General features: G+C 36.5%; 1 protein-coding gene across 5 annotated transcripts in view; it reads left to right on the top strand.

Annotated features, from left to right (window-relative positions):
- HMCN1 (hemicentin 1) overlaps positions 1-18,033 on the top strand; it is a 508,722-nt gene that overhangs the window by 396,273 nt on the left and 94,416 nt on the right. For all 5 annotated transcript variants that reach the window (XM_061187531.1, XM_061187534.1, XM_061187532.1 and 2 more), the window contains 11 exons: positions 4,428-4,509; positions 6,114-6,250; positions 10,156-10,297; positions 11,341-11,485; positions 11,872-11,999; positions 12,302-12,458; positions 14,146-14,267; positions 14,469-14,633; positions 16,257-16,364; positions 16,805-16,942; positions 17,057-17,191. In XM_061187531.1, coding sequence (XP_061043514.1) covers positions 4,428-4,509; positions 6,114-6,250; positions 10,156-10,297; positions 11,341-11,485; positions 11,872-11,999; positions 12,302-12,458; positions 14,146-14,267; positions 14,469-14,633; positions 16,257-16,364; positions 16,805-16,942; positions 17,057-17,191 — 1,459 coding nt within the window. The remainder of the gene's footprint in view (positions 1-4,427; positions 4,510-6,113; positions 6,251-10,155; positions 10,298-11,340; positions 11,486-11,871; positions 12,000-12,301; positions 12,459-14,145; positions 14,268-14,468; positions 14,634-16,256; positions 16,365-16,804; positions 16,943-17,056; positions 17,192-18,033) is intronic.

The raw sequence follows: 18,033 nt of genomic DNA, 5'->3' as shown, positions 1-18,033 counted from the left end.
GCTTTCCCCGGGGCAGCTGGGGACAACTGGCTGATTGCCAGTTTTCCTCCCCTTATCTCCAACTCCCCCTCCCCCCAGCCAATGAACAAGTATTGTCTGTACAATCTTTAGCGCTCCTGTCAGTTTCTCGTTCTGTCTCTGTATATCTGTGCTGTCCAGCAGCCCACCTTGTCTGGAGAGGGCCTCCCCTGCCCAAGTCTTCCCAGCTTTTCTGACCTTTGGGTGCTTTCTTTGGGCTGGTGAGAGCTCTCATTTGTCCTGGGGTAGTTCCGGGTTTATCAACTATCCTGGTCTTCAGATAAGTGAGGCTGTTTTGCCATCATGATCCCATAGTCCCATCTGTGCAAACCAGAATCATCAGGAGGCTGCGTCTGCTCAGGAATGTCGGGAATGGCTCAGGACAGGTGTTGGGCACACAGGGAGTCCAAGTACCTCTCATTGTGACCTAATTCTGGAACAGCTGGCTGGGTTGTGGGTTCATAGACCCTGACTTCATCCCCCCAGTGACCCTGACCAGCCACAGGCTGTGAGGTCTCAGGGGGCCATTCCTGCAGTGGGGCCTGTGGTTGATACATGGACTTCCTTGTCCCCAAGCAAATCTCTAGGAGGTTAGAACCCAGAGTTGACTAAGTCTCTGCTCGAAACCGAATCAGAACCATGGCTTAGGAGGGGCAGAGAGGGGAGACAGAATGAATAAAGCAGGCAGGCAGTGAGGGCCACCATAAACTTCTCAGGAGTTCCTTCAAAGGCATTTCTGTTAACCGTACCCTTCTGAGATCTACATTTCCTTCGAGTTCCTTCGAGGCTATTTTTGTCTGTTTTGTGGCCTTTTTCCCCTTCATCGTTATTTAAAAAATAAAACAGTTTATATAGACATTAGCAAGCAGAAGAGTATTTAGACTTTTTTTTCCTTTTGGTAGATGAAGTATGGGAAGCAAAAGCCTTCTCAGGTTCTAGTCTAGTTATGTTATAAAGTTGAGCGTGGCCCTGAGTGCCAGAACTCTTAAACGGGTCAGCTGCTGTCACCCCATTTTTTCACACAGTGCCCAGGAGACAGGCTCCCAACAGGCCACTCTGAGGCCAACCTTCTTTGGCAGAGAGGGAGTCTGTGAAGTCCCAGGCATTTAGGGCTGCATGGGTGTGACTAGGACAAGGTGGTGGTTAGGGGTGAACAAGTGGACGAGGCTCGGGGCCCGGCCCGCCCACCCCCTACTTTAATCAGAGCAGTCCAGGATTTCTCTGTTTCTAGTAGTAGCTGTGTGGCCTTGGGCCACAGCAGGTTCCTGTGTGCCAGTTACCATTCTGAGTTCTTGAGGTGTATTTGTCATTTAATCCTCATACAATCTAGGACATAGACAGATACTATCCCTGTTTTAGAGATGAGCTTAGGTAATTTGCTCAAGATCATAGAGTAAGTAACAAAGTCAGGACACAAACTGGGCAGCTTGATTCCGAGCCCATGGTCTTAATCTCTGCCGGTTTGCCTCCCAACTGACATGGGGTTGCTCACACCCTCTCATTTTCTCTTTTCCTTCTATTTATCTCCCATGTTGGCCTCTGCACTTCCCCTCTGGCCCTCTCCAGTTCATTCTCCACAGGGTGGCTGAGTGATCATGAAGTACACATCTTATCATGTAGGTCCCCTGCTTAAAAACCTCAGTGGCCCCCATTTCTCTTGGGATAAAGGCCAAGGTCCTTACCCTGCTCCCTTCTCATCTCGGGCCACTCTCCTGTTTGCTCTCTGCTGTCAGCCACTCTGATCTAGGTCAGGCCCTCAGGTGCTCTGTGCCCTCTCCCACCCTGGGGTCTTTGCACACGCTGTTCCTCTGCTTGGACAGCTCCATGCCGTCTTCCCCATACTCCTACCCCTGTCCTAGGTGACTCCTGTTCATCCTTCAGAACGTAAATGTCTCTTCCATGGAGAAACCTCACCTACTACTGTCTGAGAACATCAAGCCCTCGGGTGATATCCTGTCACAACTTGTCATGACTTTTTACAATAAACAGCATTTATCATGATCTATGATGATTTATTTGTGGGATTATTTGATTAATATTTACCTTTAGGCTAGACTGTGAGTTCCTTGGGTTAAGGAGCTTCTTCGTCTTGTTAACAGTATATTTCAAGCACATTGTCTGGTTTATATCAGGTGCTCAATAAATTTTTGGAGAATGAAAAAAAAAAAAAGCGTAGCCAGTGGAACTCAGCCCAGTTCTTGTTTCTAACATCAAGGAGAACACACCTTCCATTCCCCTCTTCCCTCTATCAAGCACTTCAGTAACCCAGAGAAAACTCAGGTCCAACTGTCAAACCACATACTGAATCAAAACTCTTGAATGTTATAATTTCAACAGACCAAAAAGGAAGCAAAAGAATTTTGTAACATAGGGAATACCATGGAGACAGGGAAGTGTGTGCACTAGAACCATAAGTATACAGGAATCATGGTAAATAAAGCTTTAGAGGGAAATTAAGGCCGCATTACACTAGGTCTTAAACGTAAGAAGGAAAAGTTATGTTATAACAAAACAAGACAAAGTTTCCATAGAGTGTTAAATGGTGATCCACACATTCTAGCTTTTGTGGAGAATACAAATGTAATACATAAGATGTTTCTCAGCCTTCAAGAAATTTCCAGTTTTCTAAGAAAAATAAAACTACATATGCCAAAATTAGGAAAACAATAAGAAAACCATTAAAAACATTATAGAATTGAAAAATTAAATATTGTCAAGTCCCAAGATTGCTCTTGATTCCTCTGGTCCTCTGTGTTTTCACAACATTTGGTACATATCTCTGTTAAAGCACTTATTACTAAATTATATCTTAGTTACCTGTGTCTTTTTGGTGTATGTATCTATAGCATGTAGTTATGCCTGCTACCTAATGGATGCTTTGCAAATTCCAAATTGTGTGGTAAAGACAAGAGTTTGCTAAGACATTTTCCATCAAACCCTCATTCTGTCATTTATTCCAAAGGGAGAAAAAGTCTGTGACCAAGTAGATCTGAAAAACTTTATATACTGTACCTTCCTCTCCTTTGTGAGCCATAATGCATGTCAACAACTCTGCAAAATCTTACTCCAAAGAAACCTGACTAACTATAATTTTTCAAACACCCTATTAACAGAACACACTTTGGGAAATGTAGCTACTAATAGTAACTGTCAATATTCAGACGGGTATAAGTTGTCAGGAAATGTTTCTTGGAGAAGGCAAGATCTCAAAACAGTCATGAATGACGGTGCAAGTTTGGCTAAGTCACAGCAAGTGGAGGGGGCAATATGATTTGGGAATAAACTGAATTGGTGAAGTAAGAGTTGACTTTTAGAGGTTTGAAAGATATGATGAGAAATTTAGAAATTATTCTCTAGGCAGTAGTGCATCACTTCCAATTCTTAGGTGAAGGACGATGAGACAGTCATTCTTCTAAAGTCATATTTAGTAATTTTCCAAACATACTAGTCTTAAATTTTTTCAGTGGACGTTTTTGCAGCCTACCAAAACATTTTCCCATAATCTATAAAGTCAGTTTTGAATGTAAGAAGTTTAAAATTCCCAGTGTTCTAGGAGTATTCAAGTAACAAAATAAATGAAAACAGGATTTTCTACTTTTCCAAAATATATTTTTCACAGTAGTAAGATCATCTGTTTTTCAGTGTATCCTTTACACATACATAAGACATCCTCTACACAATGTCAAATATGAATGAAGACTAACACTTCCAGTGGAAACTATGTATGGAGATTTTTAAAGAAATGTTTCTGGTTTTCATCAGCAAATAGTAGATTTTGCTGTCAGCCTGACCTATTTACAGCCAAATTACATAATATAGCTATTTTGTTTCACCATGTATATCAAAGGTAGATTAAAAATGTGGTATTAATGTGCTTTATTAAAATAACCTGATATTTTATTTACTTTTTTGGTTGGTTAGTTGATTGGTTGGTTAATGTATTTTATTTTCTTCAGGAAGACTCCGGTAGAATTTTCAGTCTGCAATTTAAATTCATAAATACTTATTTCTTCAATAAATACTGAGTAGTATCTAGTCTGTCATGTATGGTGGTAGGCCTTATATGTATCTGCCCTTTCTGAGATCATTAAATATACCTAATATGCAAACATTCTGAGATCAAATACCAAAACCCTGTTAAATCTGTGTCAAATACATAGATTTACATGTAACAGAGATGTCAAGCCATGCTCAGTATCAGTATCAAATGTAACTGATACACTTAACTGATTAAATGTATAAGTTACATTTAATCACAAATGTTAAAACCATTTATTAAATTTTATTACTGTACTCTTAATGATATCTTGCTTTGTGTGAGACTTCTATATTCATTCTAATAGATATTTATTCTCATCACCAAAACCAGCATGTTAACATTGTGTCATTCACTTATTCGAATTTTATAGGTGGAAGATACAGGAAGATATACGTGTCTGGCATCCAGTCCTGCAGGAGATGATGATAAAGAATATTTAGTGAGAGTGCATGGTAAAGTTGGCAAAATGTCCTGCAGTCCATCATACATTAATACCTAATTAAAAGGCATAATTTACGGAACATAGAGCAACTATCTAACATATCATAAAACTATGTTTATATATTAGGAAAAATGTATTTTGCAAATCTGATTTTTATATTTGATCACAGTAGTCCATTAAACTATTGTTGGGAATAGTTTAATGGATTTTTTGAGTTATTTGTTTTGTTCCTGCACAAATAATTCATATTCATTGGTTTTAAATCATAGAATATAAATTATAAAAATAAAAATATAAATCAATCATAATCTCATCACACAAAGATAAGACCTTTTTACATATAAATATTGTCACAGAAATGTGATCATACAGCATGTAGTATTTAACTATTTTTATCTTACTTAGTGGTATGGTGAACATGTTTTCATGTCAAAAAATGTATTTTCATAACATTACTTTTTAGTGATTCCATGATGTCCCATTTTATGAATATGCCATTATTTATTTAATACATTCCTTATTTTTGGATATTTAGACTGTTCTGTATTTTTACCAATATAAGCCACACTATTATAGACATCTTGGTACATGTGTGTTGGCCTCTTCCTTTAATTATTTTGTTTTGATAAATTTCTGTAGGTATATTTACTTGATTATATGCAAGTACACGCGCATGCATGTACACACACACACACACACATTTAAGGCCAAATTACCTTCTAGAGAAGTTGGGCCAATTAGACTGTGGCCGATACTATTTTGACATAGAAATGCGAATTACTCTTCATGGAGAGGAACATTAAAAGAACTTAACGGAAGATCTTTATCTCCTCATAGCCTAAATGACTAGGCAACAGAAACTGTAGGGCTGGCGTAATATAGGAGTGTTTCCCTCACCCCGCCAGTCCTACACAAAAATTAGACCTGCCACTAACTGACACGTAAATTGTGTATATAAAAGTCACATAAAAAAGGTACATTTTAAAATTGTGATATAGTTGATTTACAATATTATATTAACTTCAGGTGTAAACCATAGTGATTGAAAATTTGTATAAATTATAGTCCATTTAAAGTTATTATAAAATATTGACTGTATTCCCTTTACAATATATCCTTGTAGCTTATTTATTTTATACATAGTAGTTTGTACCTCTTAATTCCTTATCCCTATTTTGCCCCTCCCCCTTTCTGCATATTAAGAAAAATGTATATATTTCTGTATATTATAATGGGCAGACCCTAATTTAGAAGTTTTAAAATATGATGTTCAGAGAAAATTATTACCAAGTGTAGAGCTAGACAAGGAATCCCTTCTTTGTACTTAGTTTCTTTATCTGTTAAAAGGTGATAAAATGTGATTATATTACTTATCCTGTCATTTACGTGGCCATTGGAAGAATTTCATTACTTGATGTATGTGAAAGTACTGAGGAAGGTAAAAAGTTTTTCATTATTTGTAATCATTGTACTATAAATTGAATGAGTAATGTTTTAAGTTTATGCTTTTTATTTCATACAGCAGAAGCAACATTCATTGAACACCTCAGATAATCCAGATCATTTTATATCCTGTTTATTAAAAGCCTTTGGTGTATTTGTTCTCATGCCCAGTCCCCCCTAATATTGCTGGAACTGATGAGCCCCAGGATTTCACTGTGTTACGGAACAGACAAGTGACATTGGAATGCAAATCGGATGCAGTGCCCCCACCTGTAATCACTTGGCTTAAAAATGGAGAACGGTTACAGGTAAATCTTGCTAAATTCCACAAATTCATTGTGAGAAAAAAAAATCAGCAATAGAGTCCTTGCTAGGGAGATAAAACCAATGTCAGATTACTAGTTATTCAACATTACAGGGGTGGGCACAGGGTCCTTTAATCAACCTTTTTCTCAGCCTTCTTGGAGTAGTTAGTAGCTAGTTATGAGGCAAAAGACAGGTATTTTGATTCATATACTCTGTAAATTGGCCCAAGTATATATCTCCTGGAGACCGTAGATTAAAGTTGAATTAAAACACTCAGCTATGTCTTTTTTTTTTTATTGGAGTATGATTGCTTTACAATGTTGTGTTAGTTTCTGCTGTACAGTGAATCAGCCATATATACATATATCCCCTCCCTCTTGGACCTCCCTCCCCCCACATCCCACCCATCTAGGTCATCACAGAGCACTGAGCTGATCTCCCTGTGCTATACAGCAGGTTCCCACTAGCTATCTATTTTACACATGGTAGTGTATTTATGTCAAACCTAATCTCCCAGTTCATCCCACCCTCCCCTTCCCCGACTGTGTCCACATGTCCGTTCTCTACATCTGCCTTTCTATTCCTGCTCTGCAAATAGGTTCATCTGTACCATTTGTGTCTTTACTTGAGAGGGAAGAAACCATCAGAGTCTCAAAAGACCTGACCTGTCCTGCCAACTCCCTAGGGCGAACCTATTACTGAATTTCCCTAGTCTAAACTTGGTCCTCAGGAGTGACCCCAAGGATCTGTGCAACACCAGGAATATGGACTGGAATCTTTGAAAACACAGTTACTGGCTCTTTAAAGGTTCCCATGCTCAGGTGATACCTGTCTGCTGCCCTATAGTGTCACAGCCCAGGATCCTAAATAGACTTCTAGAGTTGGCTCAAAGCCTTGACTTTGAATGCTCTGATTGTCCTCATCCTAGTACTTACTTATCCTTTTGTTTCTCCTTTGTTCTTCCTCATCCTGTTAGTATAACCTATTGTGGCACACTGTGCCTAAATAAAAGGAAATTGTGTCCCTAATACATAAGGCAGAAAGACTTTCGCCATCATCAAATCACACAAGTGCCAAACACAGAGAGACTGGGTTCTGAGAGTTACTTCCTTGTTAAATCATCATGCATATCACTTAACAGTCCTGTGCCTCAGTTTCTCTATTTATTGTGTGCCTATTGTAATGCTAGGAACTATGATTGCCCCTGAGAATAATCTTGATCCTCAAGGAGCTCACAGACTATCTGAAAATATACAGAAATATATCAAAGATTGTAGAAAATTGATACTGCTGATATTCAATAAACAATATCTTAGAGGGATATACAGCATTTTATGGAAACAGAGGGAAGAAGCAAGTAATCCAGACTGAAGGGTAAGGAATAGCCCAGGGGAGCCTCTTGGAAAGGGTGAGTTCAGTTTAAATGTTGGGTAGATGTTGGGTGAGAAAGAAGAAGGGGATTCCAAACATAGGTGATAGCATGTGCAAAGACATTACAGGAAAAGGAATGCTGCTGTCCCAGGAACTGCAGGTAGCTTGGTATGGTTGAAGTAGACCTTGATTAAAATCCTTTGATGATTCTCCATAGATTTCAGGATTCGGGTTAAACTCCCCAGCTTAGCTCACAAAGCCCTTCATGCTCTGACTGTTCCTCCATAGTCTTATCTCCCATGTGTGCATTTCACTCTAGACCATTAGGTGTTCAGATAGCGACTGAGTGAATGTTGATGATACAGAAATTCAGGCTAATCTCAGATACGACCAAGTGATGTCAGTACTGGGACAGACTGATTTCAACAGTTATGGGGGAAAAAATGAGTCCAGTTTTAGATATTTTGAGTTTGAATTACCTACATATTATCCAAGTGGAGCTTCTAAGAAGCACTAAGAAATATGGGTCCATATTTCATCAAAAACATCTTTGATTTTGTGGTCCTCAATGGTGTAACCTGTTGCTGAAGCCATCGGTTTGTATGAGGTCAACCAGAAAGCACACAGTGTGAGAAGACCTGTAAATGAGACTAAAGCCTAAGGCAACATTGACAATTAAAAGGTGAGCAAAGGAAGAAGAGAAGAATGGGACTGAGAATGAGGACTCAGAGAAATAAGATTAAATATAGGAGACATTGGTGTACTGAAAGCCAAGGAAGAGAGAGGGAGCGGTTAACAGAGTCCATGTTAAGATACAAATTAAGTTGTATTCACTGGCTTTGGCAATACATAGACTTGATTAAAGATCTGAACAACGGTTCTTCAATAGAGTGATCAAAGTAGAAGACAGGTTACAGCTGTCTGGGGGAGTTAAAGAAGAGGAAGTGGAAATGATTGTGGACTGTTACTTAAATACAAAAGAGATTTGTATATGCTTATTTACTGAAAGAGATGGAAGATACAGGACTAAGTGTGTCGAGTGGGGAAGGGTTGGAACCGTGGTGACAGGTGAAGAGATTAGCCTTGGACAGAAGCGTTGACCTTTTTCCACAGAGATGGAAAAATAGGAAGGAAGGTTGCATTCATATGCAAGAGATGAGAGGGAGAAATTGCGGACACCTGGCTTTGATTTTCTCAATGAAGTAGGAATTAAGGTCATCAGCTGAGAATGATGTCCTATCTGAGGAAAGAAATCAAATTTGGAAGAATCACTGGCTGTAAATGAGAAGAGAACCAGAGAAAATTGTAGTGAGACTGAATAAGTTAGCAGAACTTACTGATGTTCATGGAAGAAAGACATGAGAATCAACTCAGAATTTTTTTATTAGCCTAAAATCCTGCTATACCCATATCAAAATTAAAATATGTTTTGTAGAACTTACCATGTACGTTTAAGAAATCACTTATTCTCATCAGAAGTAATAAAAGTTTACCATTAATAGCCCCTGTAACAAGGAAAGGCCTAGAGAAAATGTGTGGACTTTCAAGATAAATTGACCTGAACTGTCTATGTTGGTGTGAACAACATTTTTCATTAGAAATATATGTTTATCTGGGACAGAACCCATATGGTAGAAAAATCTTATTTGGGCTCTTCCTGAAGTAGTTCCACTTAGGCACAATCAGAAAATATCAATCTTTGATGTTACCTGGCATTTTTTAAAGTTTATGAACAATCCCCAATTGGACATTATAGCAGAGATTAGATTTCATTATATTTCAGTATTTCATTTCAGTATAGGTCTCTGCATTTTCATAATTCTTGGTCCCATGCCTGGATGCAAAATAAGTGCTTAATAAATATTTGTAGACTAAAGTCATTTATTTACTTATGTTAAAAATGTTGAAGGATAATTATTTCCTGTAAGTTAACCAAAGTTAATTTATTAGTCAGGAAACTTTCAGCTTTAAGTGACAGAATTCAAACTCAAAATAATTTAAGTGGAAAAAAAAAAAGATATTTATTAGCTATAGTAATTGGTGAACGTAAGCTTTAGGCATTACTAGATCCAGAGGCTCTAACCATGTAGTCAAGCATCTCGGTCCTTTCTCTGAATCCCAACTCTGCTTATGTCTTAGATTCAGAGCAAGATGTCCCCACACGGTGGTAAGACTGCCACCAAGCTATGTCATCCTCACTACCAGTGATTCCAGTAAAAATATGCCTTATTCCAACACTTCCAGCAGTGTCTTTCTGGGGAGCTCGAATGGGCCCAACTCGAGACAACTTTTCATCCTTGAGAGGTTCATTGTGGCCATCACTGTGAAGAACTGGAGACATTGATTGTGCTCTTGCCTTAACTACACTCATAGAAATATTTCCCAAGAGTTTTTGATACCAGGATAGCAGTGGGGGGAGCAGAGATACTGGGAGACAGGTGCACTACAGTTCACTATAGTTACTTTTGATGATTAATATTTTATTTTATTTTATTTGTCCGACATTTTAATGGTAAACTTTACTTGCTGAATCCAGGCAACACCTCGAGTAAGAATCCTATCTGGAGGGAGATACTTGCAAATTAATAATGCAGATCTAGGTGATACAGCCAATTATACCTGTGTTGCCAGCAACATTGCAGGAAAGACTACAAGAGAATTTATTCTCACTGTAAATGGTAAGAAAAATTAATCACTGTTACACAATTTAAAAATTTAGATAAGGGCATTTAAAGAGATGATAACATTTTTATTTTTTATGAGCATACTAAACAAATTCTTGTGCTTATCTTATTTCTTTTCATAAAGACAACATGTGATATTTGTACTATCACTATATTCAAACTAACTCAATTTCAAAAAAAAAGATACATTTCTCTTAGAGGACAATATATGTCCAATTGTTATCAGCATATCCTGATGTTTTGCGTCATTCAGATCAGAGCCATTGGAGAAGTTAATACACTAAATCTCTGGATGACAAGTAGCCAATTATTTAGTCACCTTTGTTGATGTTGATGTTTGATTATATATGTGCTAGACAGAGACTGTCATGGGACTGTAATTTTCTCAAATATAAAATCTAAACACTAAAATCTGCCAAATTTCAAGAATATGATACAGACTTTTTCAAAACCGTCTGTTTGGATTTTTAATATACGAAACTTTACAAGTTGAGTGACCCAGGCAGATAATATCTCTAACACTAAAATTAAAATTCAAGTTTTCTATTCCCATATGAATTCAATGATTAATAAAATACACACTCTGAGACTTGCATGATTAATCACAGATGTGCTTTGTTATAACAGCCAACTTTCTATCCTTTATTTAAAGTGAAGTTGTTCCAGTATTAACATTCTCTGACCATTATTTGGCCAAAGAGAAATAAGAAATATCATCTTTAATTTGTATCATACCAGAGCTGACTTTTATTCTATTCAAGCCTCTTTCATTAGAAAGCCAGATTTCATATACCATATCAGGGATTTAAAGCTTCCCCACCCATTTACTCTTCATTTTTAAGTAAATTTTTAAATAAAATCTTATCTTGAATTAGACTTTAGGAATTAAACCCCAATTCTATTTATACTAACCTGAATTAGCTGTAGGCAAAGCCATACATTTGACTCAAATCTCACTTTGTATTACCTCTTAAGATTCTTAGTTCAGGCTATGTTATTGATATAAAGGAAGTTTTCCACATGCATCTCTTGTGCAGTTCCTCCAAGCATAAAGAGTGGCCCCCAGAGTCTTGTCATTCACTTAAATAAGTCAACTGTATTGGAATGCTTTGCGGAAGGTGTGCCAACCCCAAGGATAACATGGAGAAAGGATGGAGCTGTTCTATCTGAGAATCATGCAAGGTAACAATTCTGGAAAAGGATAAAAAATACTGTAAGAACTGAAATATAAGTTTTTAAATCTTTGATCCAATGCATTATTGGGGTCTTTTCATTCTAAAATGAGTCTCTTCATCTTAAATGAGGATCAAAATATAGTATTTTAAAAGCATAATTCTTAAGGCTTATGTTCAAAATGTAATGACTATAATCTATCCAAGATCACAAGCCCATCTGCTGTGCACCTTTGCAGAATATCCTTTTTTTTTTCCACCAAGGGTATTATAAATTTCTGAAGTAGGAAAAGGACTAAAAATGGATTTAACTGGGTATTTTATAATGCTCTCAGTCAAAATGTGCATAATCAGAAAGGCTGATCCGGAGGACCTCACTTGTGATCTTTCTTATAGATACTCCATCTTGGAAAATGGATTCCTTCACATCCAGTCAGCACATGTGACTGATAGTGGGAGATATTTGTGTATGGCTACCAATGCTGCTGGAACAGATCGCAGGCGAATAGATTTACAAGTCCATGGTAAATGTACTTTTATGAGCAACATCCAATCTTTGGGTCAGATGTTCTTTGGTAGCCTAAAACCAGTGAGGTCATAACATAAAGACCTTCATATCTAGTGCTATTTAAATGTATTACACTGTATTATGAGCAGTGAAGACCCATTATGAAGAGTATCATTACAACACTGTGTAAATTCACAGAACCTTATTGTGTTCATAACTATAAAGCAAGTTAGCAATGATTAATTTCAGTTTGGCAGAGATACTTCAAATGGCATACTATTTGCTGAACGTGTTTCTTACTTGGTGACTTCGTTTTAGTTCCTCCGTCTATTGCTCTGGGTCCTACCAACATAACTGTAACAGTAAATGTTCAAACCACTCTGGCTTGTGAGGCTACTGGGATACCAAAACCATCAGTCAACTGGAGAAAAAATGGGCATCTTCTTAATGTGGATCAAAATCAGAATTCATACCGGTAAGGAATAATTTAACTGGAAAATCCCACCTGTTATTTAGAAACATATTTTTTAAAAGAATTAACATTTAAACTCTATCAATGGGGACAGCAAATATATAAAGTATGAAGAATTAGCTAGTACGTAGAGAGCATATTATTTTTTCTTACTATAGAATTAGTTTTTCAACCTAAAATCTTATTTCTGAATTATAGGTGCAACTTCTCTATCCATAAGTCCTGTGGATAACTGTCTGAGCTCTAAAAGATTAGATTTCCATTCTGCTTTTTTTTTTAGTATCTTTTGGAATTTTATAAAGACAAAAGATAAAACATCATTTGGTATAAAAGAAAAACTAGTCTGTAGAAATAATACAAGTTTTAGTTGCAGAATAAAAATCAAATTTTATACCTTGAAATACAGCATAGGTATTTGGCAGCATGTGGAGGGAGGAAGAACAGCATTTTCTCCCAGTTTTTTTGTATTCTTGACTACCATTGCTCTTAATATGACATCATATTTTTTAAAGACTAACCTTTAAAAAAAAACTAGGAATTTCTGATGCTTTAGATAAGCATCATTTCTTGTATCTCAAGTTAATAGATATCTTGCAAAAGATTTGCCATAGTACTGAAAGCAAATGTTCTCATAGACCTACCTTAACAAAAATCAGTTCCGATACATCAGGAAATATGAAACTAGGAGTGTTTCACTTGAAATTCTGTTGCTTCTCCCTCTTTCTCACCCTTTTAATCTTTTGGCATTGGGAGTTTAGTGACTTGAAAGCATATACTATGGGGAAAATGTACAATGCCCTTGAGTAAAAAAGCAGGTCAAGTATGTTTCCGTTGAATCAAATCATTTCCATTCATCATTGCACAGTTTGAAGTAAGAATACAGATATTCTTATTTAGATTACTTTAATTTTTTTAGTGTGTTCAACCACTGGAAATTTAAAAGATTTATTGATTTTTCATTTTGATACATATTTTCTTTAATTTTTATTTTATATTGGAGCATAGTTGATTAACAATGTTACATTAGTTTCAGCTGTACAGCAAAGTGATTCATTAGATTACTTTAAATAATGTATGTGTATTTACTCAACCTTCTGAACATTTGAAGTGATTCAGATTGCTTTAGTTTTAAGTTGATTCAAAGTTAAGGAAGAGACTCTTTGATTTATGTACTATGCATCTCCAAGGTATCCACCACATGTAAGGAGACGTGTGAAGTAGGGAAAGGTGCAAGACAGACAGACTTGTAGTTACCCATCTGTCAGTAGAAATAATCAAATACCAATCTGCAAAGTTATTGTGAAATTTAGAGATGATTAATGTGAAGCATTTGAGATGGTGCCGGGAATGTGTTCAATGGTCAACAAACAATGGCTATCATCAGTGTGCTCATTTCAGTGTATTTCACCTGGGAGAACATGGTTGATTATGTTATAAGCATTCAGAAAATTCAAGATTCCCTCTTCACACAATCATTCCACACCACTGCTTCCTGCAGAAGTCAAGGTTGAGGTCCTATTAACCCACTGCCATATAAACTTAAAGTCTGATGCATAAAATGATGCTCATTTTAACATGAGGAAAGAGTTCCATTTCCCTCAATTCACAAGATAGTACCATGTTGAACCAACTAGAAACATTTATGAAAATTGATATAAAGCATCTCGTTACTTTGAAATCTCTCTTCTAGGCTCCTTTCTTCAGGTTCACTAGTAATTATTTCCCCCTCTGTGGATGACACTGCGACCTATGAGTGCACTGTGACAAGTGATGCCGGAGAGGATAAGAGAACTGTGGATCTCACTGTCCAAGGTAGAACTGGCTTAGTATGTGGACTGAAAGTTATTACAATGATATCATTCCATCATTCCTCTACTTCACAAGAGAGCTTCCTTTTCCACTGACCAAGCATTCACTTTCAGTGTAGAAAGAGAAAGATATATGAGGAGGCTTTGGAAATCTGTAAGGGTTGGGAACATGTAGTTTTCTTTCTTTTTGTTGTTTTCGTTTTAGTTCCACCTTCCATAGCTGATGAGCCTACTGACTTCCTAGTAACCACACACGCCCCCACCGTGATCACCTGCACGGCTTCAGGAGTTCCATTTCCCTCAATTCACTGGGCAAAAAATGGTATAAGACTGCTTCCCAGAGGAGAGGGCTATAGAATTCTGTCCTCAGGTAAGACCCAGCTCAGTGATTACACAGCTATTGATTGGATTCGTTTTTACTGGATGGCCTTACTTGGACTTCTGTTGCACCAAAATAAAAGAATAAAGTACATCTGCATTCCTGGGCTTAGGCATCTGGGAAAAAATGCACTTAAGAGTGGGGAGGGGGAACTTGGGAAAGGGATAGGAAAAAAGTCTAAAAACAAAATAACAAATAATATCTAGGACTGATATGAATATATTAAGCATGACCACTGGGATTTTATGTGCATATTTACTAAACCTAAGGTTTAACAAATTTACTGGTTGCCTTTGAGTGAACCACACTTCTTTTATTGGCCAAATAGAATGTCCGTTCATTCAACAAACATTTAGTACCTAAAATAAGCTAAATACTCCACTGAGTTTCTGAGGATATAAAACTAAGACAGGGTTCTTGCTTTTAAGGTTTCAATAATTTAGCAAGTAGGGCTGGGTGTTAAGTGCTATGATATGGATAATTTTTGAGGGTGGTAGTAACCATCATTTATAGAATTTAAGTATTGAAAATTTTATAATATTAAAGAGAAAAAAATTCACCTAAATGAAAGTATAAGTGATTCACATTTGTGTTTCTGGAAATTCATCCTGCATTGGGGAGGTACACTGGAGATAAGCTAAAGTAGCAGCTAACATCCTGAGGCTTTATGAGTGGGGACATATTATTCTAAGAGAATTTGTTTATTTCTTCAGTAGAAGGGAAATAATGAAAGATTTGTTCTCAGGATGGAACTTGGCTTTCAAAGCATAGTATTTTGGCTATCTCAGAAATCTGCATAAACGGGTAGCAAGTAAAATCATAAAATATAAATTAACTACTCTTCAGCACAAAGTACTGTGCTAAGAAAACAGTTTAGAACTTTTCTCAAAATGTTAAACAGTTACCATATGACCCAGCAACTCCATTCCTAGGTCTCTACCCAGAGAAATGAAAGCATATGTCCACCCAAAGACTTATATGCAAATGTTCATACAGCATCATTCACAATAGCCAAAAACATAGAAACAATGTAAATGTCCATCAACTGGTGAATGGATAAACAAAATGTGGATAATTCACAGGATGGAATTCTATTTAGCAATAAAATGGAACAAAAATATTGACACCTGCTGCAACAGATGAAACTCAAAAACTATGCTCACAGTAGACGTCAGACACAAAAGCCTTCTGTATGATCCCATCTATATGAAATTTCCAGAAAAGGCCAATATATATAGAAATTAGATTACTGATTGCTTACACCTGGGGTTGAGAGTGAGGCAGGACTATAAGTGGGGTGAGATTTCTTTTGGCATAATGGAAATTTTCTAAAATTAAATTGTGATAATTGCACAACTCTGTAAATATACTAAAAATCATTGTATTGTACATTTAAATCAGTGAATTTGATGGTCTGTAAGTTTTGCCTAAATACAGCTGTTAATAGTGATTTTTTAAAAAATACTGTGGTAGGTAAGCACAGGGAGTACAAGTATGGGTACAAGCCACGCACTACTGTGCTAGGGGGACAGACTCACACAAAATCAAAGAGACGTGGTTTATCAAACCAGAAAAACAGGGATGCACTGTGCATGAAAAATTTTTCCTTTTTAGGAGCAATTGAAATATTTGCCGCTCAATTAAGCCATGCTGGAAGATATACTTGTGTTGCCAGGAATGCAGCTGGTTCTGCACATCGACATGTGAGCCTTTATGTCCAAGGTATAAAAGGTTATTTATTCATTAAAATTTTGCTGTTGTACTTTTTTAAGTCATGTTTATTCTTGACAGGTTGTACCGTCTAGAGTCATAAACCACAGTAATATTTTGGGGATATGAAAGCCTGATAGATGTTCTTCAATAGACTAAAGAAAACATACAGATGACAAACCACATAAAACAACCCCTAAATTATTTGTCTTCTTGAATTTTTATGATCTGTTTCTGATTTTAGTCTTTTCTATGGAGTTCTTCTAATGGAAACTGGCTATAGTAACAAGACTCAAAAAATGTGATATGGCCGCTATTTGCTTTTCCCTGGGACAATGAAATCACTAATATTTTGGAATTTTGAATTCAGGCATGTTTAACTTCATGGCTACTGTAGACATTTATGCTACTAACTAGAGCCTTTGCTTATTTCTGTTGATTGGTTCTTATAGAGCCTCCAATCATTCAGCCTCAGCCAAGTGAACTAGCCGTCATTCTAAACAATCCCATTTTATTACCATGTGAAGCAACAGGGACTCCCAGTCCTTTCATCACTTGGCAAAAGGAAGGTATCAATGTCATCACTTCAGGTACCGTTTCAATCAAGAAAATAATGGCAACTCAGTTTTATAATTCAGAAGTCGGTATGATTTTTTAATGAAAATAAAAATTCTTCTCACTCTGCTTTTGTAACTATGATGTAGGTAGAAGCCATGCAATTCTTCCTCGTGGTGGCTTGCAGATCTCCAGAGCTGTCAGAGAGGATGCTGGTACTTACATGTGTGTGGCTCAGAATCCAGCTGGCACAGCCTTGGGCAAAATCAAGCTAAATGTCCAAGGTACCTAAATAATAAATCTCTATGTCTTCATTGCAAAGATGCTTATAATAATGTATATCAAAATTCATATATCTAAAGTAATGATGCCGCCATAGTTCTTAATTAACAGTTTATATTATCCTATATGTTTTTCTATTAATCTTATGAAGGAAAAAATTTAGTGCTTGGGTGTTTTGCGGCATTATTTGTATAAGAAAACTGAGGCATCTCATGATACTTTGAATTTCTGTGAACCTCTATTTGGTACTTTCATTGTAGCATATATTTAAGGTGATTTTTAAAACTATTCTCTCTGTAATACTACTTTGTATACATTACAAAATACTGGATTGTGATATCCACTTAAAAAACAAATCATAAATGTTTTAAATTTTAAAGAATCACCAATAAGAGTCATGAAACAAAAAAATAAATCATAATTGCAATTAAACCAGCTTGATGGAAAAAAATATTCTGAAGACAGTGGGGTTTTTTTCACATTTAACTTATATTTTCTTGATGTAATGTTCATATCTTACATGCATTGTTTTTGTGGATCAAGACATGACCTAGAAACGGGTTCCGAGCTGCTCAGTTTGCATTGCTGATTTGAATTTCCTTGTAGTGTGATTTTCTTATGGTGAATTAATAACTGTAGTAAAGCTCACTTACCTGCAGATTGTAAATCTAATTTATTTGTATTTTTCAACACTTCTTTAACAAGTGTTTATTGGGATAATGAGTAGAAATACATTGACCATCATAGATATGATCCTTTCCTTATAGTTTGGAGAAGGAAAAAAATGAAACTACCAAATAAATGAAATTATGATAAATTCTGACATATGCTATGCAGAGGGAAA

The sequence above is a fragment of the Eubalaena glacialis genome, chromosome 3 (assembly GCF_028564815.1).
Source record: "Eubalaena glacialis isolate mEubGla1 chromosome 3, mEubGla1.1.hap2.+ XY, whole genome shotgun sequence".
Classification (NCBI taxonomy): Eukaryota; Metazoa; Chordata; class Mammalia; order Artiodactyla; family Balaenidae; genus Eubalaena; species Eubalaena glacialis.
This window is presented reverse-complemented; position numbering and strand designations above follow the sequence as displayed.